Genomic DNA, 7,414 nt, shown 5'->3' on the forward strand with positions numbered 1-7,414 from the left:
TCCTATCAAGCTCTGCACATATCAAACCAATCCAACCTCACACATTACTAGTTTACTACTACTACTACTACTACTTCCATATCAACAATGTCATATCCACTGAAAACAATCTTTTATTTCACCTTCATTGTATTTCTAGTTGCGTATCCAGCTTTTGCTCATGACTTCTCAATCGTTGGTTACTCCCCTGATGACTTGGGTTCAGAAGAGAGACTCCATAATCTATTTGTAACATGGATGTCAAAGCACCTAAAAAATTATGATAGTCTCGAAGAGAAGCTGCTTAGGTTTGAGGCATTCAAAGATAACTTGAAACATGTTGATGAGAGTAATAAGCGTATTAGCAGCTATTGGCTTGGCTTGAATGAGTTTGCAGATTTGACCCATCAAGAGTTCAAGAATAAGTACTTAGGCTTGAAAATTGCACAAGACAAACAGGTGGATTCTTCAGAAGACTTCACCTACAGAGATGTAACGAATGTACCAAAGTCTGTAGATTGGAGAACGAAAGGAGCTGTTACACCAGTCAAGAACCAGGGCGCATGTGGTAAGCTGAAAATGTTCCTCATTAACTCAAAATCGTTACAGTATTAGCTTGAAGTTTATCATGAACTTTGATTTTATTTCAATACTGCAGGAAGTTGTTGGGCATTTTCAACTGTTGCTGCAGTCGAGGGCATAAATCAGATTGTCACAGGAAACCTAACCTCACTGTCTGAGCAACAACTGATAGACTGTGATATAAGCAATAATGGCTGCAATGGCGGGCTAATGGATAACGCGTTTAAGTTTATAGTCTCTAATGGTGGACTTCACAAGGAGGAAGACTATCCTTATCTTATGGAGGAAGGAACTTGTGAAACAAAAAAGGTATGCACTACACAGAAGCTCAAACCACATCTGCTAGGAGATTATGCTAGAAAACATGCTCATCTATTGATTTTGTCTATCTTATGTGACATTTTCACAGGAAAAGATGGAAGTAGTGACCATTAATGGTCATAGAGATGTTCCAAGGAATGATGAAGCAAGTCTATTGAAGGCACTCGCTCACCAACCTATTAGTGTCGGAATTGATGCTTCTGGGAGAGACTTCCAATTTTACAGCGGGGTAAGCTCTCCTGCACAAATTTCTACATCATTCATCAAATACTATTCATAACCAAAAATGACAGAGCAAAACAGACAATAGGAAGGGGGGTTTCACCCTTCCTTGATTCATCTTTGAAAATGGACAGTTGATGTTTACCGTGTACTAACTAGCTTCATTTTTGTTTCTTTTATGCAGGGAGTTTTTGACGGGCCTTGTGAAACTATGTTAGACCATGGAGTAACAGCTGTAGGGTACGGTTCAACAAAGGGATCAGATTACATCATTGTGAAGAACTCATGGGGACCAAAATGGGGAGAACAAGGATACATAAGAATGAAAAGAAACACTAAGCACCGCGAGGGACTTTGTGGTATTAACAAAATGGCTTCTTATCCAACCAAGAACAAATGAAAATTTTGATACAAGTTTCTTTCCTCAATCACCCTCCTTCCTGCCTTTGCAGCAATCCAAGCAACAAACAATAAAAAGTGTATATGTTTATACAAGTTTATCATTGAATATGATAAACATCATTCTATGTATTTCTCGTGAGAAATAAGGAAATTCAAAACATTTATTCAGATATCTTGTTGGTTCTCACATTAGTATTACTATTTTCGAGTACAATAAAAGAATGGAAAGTATTTCCGTTCCACAGCTAGAGCATTAGCATACCAATACGTGTGTAAATAAGACTACGGAATGGCCTGTCAAAATGGCATTCTACATGAGCGAATTAGGCTCAGGTTTAATGCAGAATACTCAAGGAAATACCAATAAAATGCTGTACAGGAAAACCAGCACGTCACCAGGTCCTGATATTGTACATCTGTGATACTTTAAAGAGAGTAAAAGGTGATCCTTTTTGTGGGCATCAAAGATTTACATCAATCAGAGACCTCATTGTATTTGAAGACACAATCGTAAAGCCTTCCTCCTAGAAACTGGGCAACTTCTGGATGCTTTACCTGTGAGTCTATGACCAGCACAAAGGATGAGTAAGTTTCTCTATGCATGTGAAACTTTCCTGAACTAAACACAGATAAAAGAGGCATAAACCATATATATACCATTCCTATCTTGATGGAGTCACACTTGAATTGAGCATACAGATTTGTCTCTATTCCACGCCCCTGCAAAAGTGACGAGGAATCCAAATCAGTATTATATGAAAGCTAGATACACAGTTCAATACCAAAGCTCTATAGCAATTTTCTACAGGTGAGGGGGATTTACTACGTATCAGCAAAACTGGTAATATAAGTTGCTACAATAAAAAATTATATAAAGAAAAGAAAAGGCATCAACTCTACAAACTCCAGATTTCAGCTTTTGTTCTAAGTATCCATTGTGGTATGATATGTGTAGACCAAAAACTTAAAATTAGTCATATTCACACATGTCACATTATTTTTAAAAGTAACGAAAGCTGAAAACAAATAACTATTCTAGTTTTCTGGCTTAAATAAAACAAAACCTAAAACTCACAATGACAAAATAAGCCCTAAGCTTCCAAGAAACAACAAAACTGCTGCATTAACTAATTGCAAGAGGAAGTTTTGATGATAAGAAATCCTGAGGGAACAATGAAAGTAGATTAATTGAGGTATGTTAGTCTTGGCAAATTGTGAAGTCCAAATTATTCTCTAACCGTTTTCAAAATTTTCATAAATTACTAGTTTCCATTAACCAAGTAGAACATAAAAGAACGAACATAGTAGTTTTTTGGGGTTATAGTTACTGGATGGGTTCACTTTATTAATGTTTTTTATATTAGGAATGTGGAATAGATGTGGGTCCAAAGGGAGGGGAGATAATAATTTGTAATAGGGAGTCCATGAAAGAAATAAGGGATAGGCCAATAAGGAGGAGCTGCTAAAAATATGGGAAGAAGGGAATAATACAGAGTAACAGAGTACTACGGAGTAGTTTATAGTCTTCTTAAGAAAAAGATAATATGAAAAAAGAGGTGTGGAATCATAGTACATGAACATACTGGTAGTAAATCTTAATTGTGATTCAGAAGTAAAGTTTAAAAGCACAGTTAAAGGGTCTTCTGTTAGAAAATTCAAATCCTAGTTGTTATGACTTAAAAACACGGCCTTGCAAATAAACACACTATGATACTACTGTACCATAATTATACAAACTCTGAAAATTGAATTCTCTGCATGACTGCATAGCACTCTAGCAGAATCCAATCACCTATAACAACTACAAAAGAAGCAAAGAGAACAATGCTGAAAGGCCCGGACAGCAATCAGAAATCTGCTGAGATTGCCAGATCATATGTTGTGGCCTTGTCTATTGACCCATCAATTGGATTTAAGACTGAGTGCTGGGCTTCGTTTGTCCTACAGCTTCACTAGCGCCTGTTTGCTCTTAAGTTCAGAAATTCTAAAGCCTGGTGTTACCAAAAATGAAAAAACATGTACTTTCCATATATAAAGGAGATCTACACTGGTAACTAGTAAGACAAATAGTTCGAGAATTCATGATGAACCAATCAGTCCAGCTTAGATTAGACTACTGAAGGAGACAACATCAAACCCCTACAGAAATGTGTGAACCAGAGTTCTGTGATTCAGTCAGGCAGTATTCTTGCGTTGGCTAAAAAGAGACCATCTGACCCATACTGCACATTTTATTGATGGGTAGATGCATGTTTTATGGCATACACACATATCAAAAATCATTAGAAGCACGGCAAATTAACATACCATTCCTTCCAGAATAACTAGGTCAGCATCAGTTGCTACATAAGCAAATTCTTGTGACACGCTTCTAAGATCAATGACCTGTCAAAAAGTTAATATGAAGGACATCAGATAACAGATTCCAGAAGCAAATGCATTTGAATTCTGAAAGCTAAATTTAAAACTTTTCACTGACCGGCAAATCATTGCCAGAATTGGCGATCAAGAGTTTAGAAGTATCGACACCCATGAGCTGTCCATTTTCATCCTTCAACTGATAAAGAAAATAGGAATACCAGCAAGCCCATAAATTGAGAGGCATTACAAATGAACAGATTTTAAGAAAGACATAGTGTGAGATGCAAAAATACCTGTGATAAAATATCAAACAATTCTGTATATGTTACATCATTGATAGAAGGCAATTCATTGGCTGCCAAAATAACCTGCAACATCACAATATGTTGAAATCAAGGTAATGGAATCATCTGGCATACAATGTGTATAGAATCCAACCAAGGGGTGGAAACCTGGATCATATTACTTGGCTTGTACTTGAGCTTAGCCAAGCACTTGTGACTGATCAGGTCAGACAAACTCCAAGTGTCGATTGAATACGGCCAACCTTCTGATTGGCTATTTTGCATTCAATCACTACGGCGTCGTCGTGAAGCCGCCTGACCTTGCCCTGTCTTTCTCAGTGATGAGGACGTTTGGAAATTTGTCCTTTGACGTCTGGCCCTCATCCACTGCGCTAACATCCAGTCTCCGGATGTAGTCCTTGATGCCCCGGATGGTTGGGCCCCTCCAGTAAAGCCACCTGCTATAGTATAGATCGTTTCATCATCAGTGTCCGAACTATTAGCAGGCTGGGGTGCCTTTTTGGGTGGATGTCCCTTGTTTGTTTTGAGGGTCACCTAGGACTCCAAGATATGGGACTTCAGCACTCCTTTATCAGCCACACGATCCAATATGTTTGAGGTTGTAACAGTCATTGGTGTCGTGGCCTATGTCCTCATGAAGTAGCAATATTTGTTCTTGTTCTGATTTCTGACGGAACCTTATATTACAGCCGGTTTCTCAATAGTCACCCGGTTTTGATTTCCATGAGCATGGAATAGCTATCCTTGTTCACTACTAGAAATAGGCTGTTTTCCGACGGAAACGTTCTGACGGACCTAAATTCCGTCGAAAAATTTGGACTTTTCGACGGAATTAGGGTCTGTCAGAAAATTCCGTCGGAAAAGGTTGATTTCGACGGAAAATCCGTCGGAATTTTTGCGACGAAAATTAATTCCCTCGGAACAATAGGCTTCCGACGGAATATTCCGTCGGAAGGTTAACTTTCCGGCGGAAATAAAATCCGTCGAAAATTTCCGACGGAATATTCCCTCGAAAATCCCAAATATTCCGACGGATTAATATTTCAGACATAATTTCCGTCGGAATCTTAATAAAAAAAAAAAAAACAAAACAAAAAAAAACCCTTTACAAAACAGAAATCCAAACCCTAACCCTTTTTTTGAGGTACAAAACAGAAATCCAAACCCTAACCCTTTTTTTGAGGCCACTCCTTTTCTTTCTTTCCCTCTCAAGCTTCTCTTTCTTTCCTCTCTTCTCTTTCTCTCTCCTCCTTGTCCGCCATTTTCCTCTCCTCTTTCTTTCCTTTCTTCTTTTTCTCTCTCCTCCTGGTCAGCCCTCTTTCCTCTCCTTCTTCCTCTATTTTCTTTTCCTTCTTTCCTCTATTCTCTACCCGCATCTTTCTTCTCCTTTCTTTCTTCTTGCCGGCGTTTCACCGTATTTCTCCATCTCCTTTCTTCCTTCTCGCCGGCGTTCCATGGTAATATGGCCAAATTCGACCATGAAACCTCTAGATCTAGAGGTTTCATGATCGAATTTGGCCGTATTGAACCAAATTCGTGTGACATTCGAAGTAAAATTCACCGGTTAAGGTATGTTTTATTTTTTTATTTATTTTTTTCACACGTTTCGTGTGGTGGTTGTGATTGTGGGTGGATTTTGGGTTAGGGGGTTTGGTGGGTTCGGGTTAGGGGGTTTGGTGGGTTAGGGTGGTGGTAATTGGTGGATGTGGTAAAACGGTGGTGGTGGTTGGTGGATGTGGTAATTCGTGGGTTAGGGTGGGTCTGGGTTAGGTCGGTACAAGGTTAGGGTTGGGATGCGTGGGTTAGGGTGGGTCTGGGTAAAGGGTGGGGTGGGTCTGGGTAAAGGGGGGTGGGGTGGGTCTGGGTAAAGGGGTGGGGTGGGGTGGGTCTAGGTAAATGGGATTAGGGTGGGTCTGGGTAAAGGGGTTAAGGTGGGTGTGGGTGTGGGTTTGGGTAAAGGGTTAGTGTGGGTGTGGGTCTAGGTAATGGGGTTAGGGTGGGTCTGGGTAAATGGGTTAGGGGGGGTGTGGGTCTGGGTTAGGGGTGGCGTTGGTTAGGGTGGGGTGGTTAGGGTGTGCGTGGGTTAGTGGTTAGGGTGGGGGTAGGGGGTGGGGTGGTCTGGTGGGTGGGGGCTAGGTGTGTGGTTAGGGGTGGGGGGGGCAGGGGGTGGGCTGGGTGGGAAGGGGTGGCGCTGGGTGTGTGGTTAGGGTGGAGAGGCAGGGGGTGGGGTGGTCTGGTGGGTTGGAAGGGGTGGCGCCGCTGGGTGGGGGGCTGCTTTTTTTTTTTTAATTGACTTTTCCGACGGAAATTTCCATCGTAATATTCCTTTTCCGACGAAAAATTCCGTCGGAAACCAACAACCTCCAAAGGAAATTTCCATCGGAAATTGCGTCGGAATTTCAATTAAAGTTAAAAACGACGCCGACAGAATAAGATCCGTTGGAAATTCCGCCGGAATCACCTCTTCCGACGGAATTTCCGCCGGAAAAGGTCGAATTTCCGACAAGGGGTGTTGCGACAGACTATTTCCGACGGAATTCCGTCGGAAGGCTTGATTCCGACGGATTTTCATATGTTTCCGACGGGAAAATTCCGTCGGAATCCAGCTGTTTTCTTGTAGTGGTTGAACTCGTACTTGGGGGCATACAATTTCAACTCTCTTTTCTTCTTCTGGCATGGCTGCCCAGAGTCGTCTGCCACCCAAACTTCCTTTCTCTTTTTGCTCTCTTCAATTTTTGCCGAATGAGCAGAGTGACAGTCTATTTTGTCGGATTTTTTGGAGTCCGACGGCTTCTTGATGGAGCATAGCTCATTAGCCTGTATGTAGGCATCTGTTTCCATCAAAGCCTCTTGGAGGGTAACAACCCTCTTCCTTACAAGATCAAACTTGAAAGTTGATCCGTCTTTTAGACCCTTAAAGAAATCTGGTAAGCTACTTCGTCAGACAGCCCTTGAATATGAATTCTTAACCGATTGAACCGCCTAACGTAGGGCCTAAGCCCTTCTCTATCTCCCTGTTATATGGCACTCAAGTCCAAGCTCGTTTTCTTAGCAAGGATGTTTATATAGAGAAGTTAGAGATGAACAAGTACGCGAGCGTCTTGAAACTATTTATGAATTCGGCTGGCAAGTTGTCGAACCATCGTTGGGCAATACCCTTCAATGTAGCCGGAAAGCATCTACAACAGGTGGCATCATCCAACCTCTGTAGGTACATGAAGTTCGTGTATGCCATCAGGTGG

At 41.1% G+C, this 7,414-nt stretch overlaps 2 protein-coding genes across 2 annotated transcripts; one reads left to right on the forward strand and one right to left on the reverse strand.

Annotated features, from left to right (window-relative positions):
- The first annotated feature begins 10 nt into the window (after positions 1-10).
- LOC110718679 (cysteine protease XCP2-like) lies at positions 11-1,674 on the forward strand. Its single transcript, XM_021897562.1, has 4 exons — positions 11-547; positions 638-870; positions 971-1,111; positions 1,289-1,674. The coding sequence occupies exons 1-4, from the start codon at positions 88-90 to the stop codon at positions 1,502-1,504; spliced, it is 1,050 nt and encodes a 349-aa protein (XP_021753254.1). The 5' UTR covers positions 11-87; the 3' UTR covers positions 1,505-1,674.
- LOC110718680 (uncharacterized protein At2g17340-like) lies at positions 1,647-4,262 on the reverse strand. Its single transcript, XM_021897564.1, has 5 exons — positions 4,161-4,262; positions 3,986-4,063; positions 3,814-3,891; positions 2,164-2,226; positions 1,647-2,061 (listed from the first exon to the last, which is right to left on the reverse strand). Exons 1-5 carry the CDS (start codon positions 4,242-4,244, stop codon positions 1,981-1,983), a joined length of 384 nt encoding a protein of 127 aa, XP_021753256.1. The 5' UTR covers positions 4,245-4,262; the 3' UTR covers positions 1,647-1,980.
- Between the last annotated feature and the right edge of the window lie 3,152 nt (positions 4,263-7,414).

This window comes from Chenopodium quinoa, unplaced genomic scaffold (genome assembly GCF_001683475.1).
Source record: "Chenopodium quinoa cultivar QQ74 unplaced genomic scaffold, ASM168347v1, whole genome shotgun sequence".
NCBI classification, from domain to species: Eukaryota; Viridiplantae; Streptophyta; class Magnoliopsida; order Caryophyllales; family Amaranthaceae; genus Chenopodium; species Chenopodium quinoa.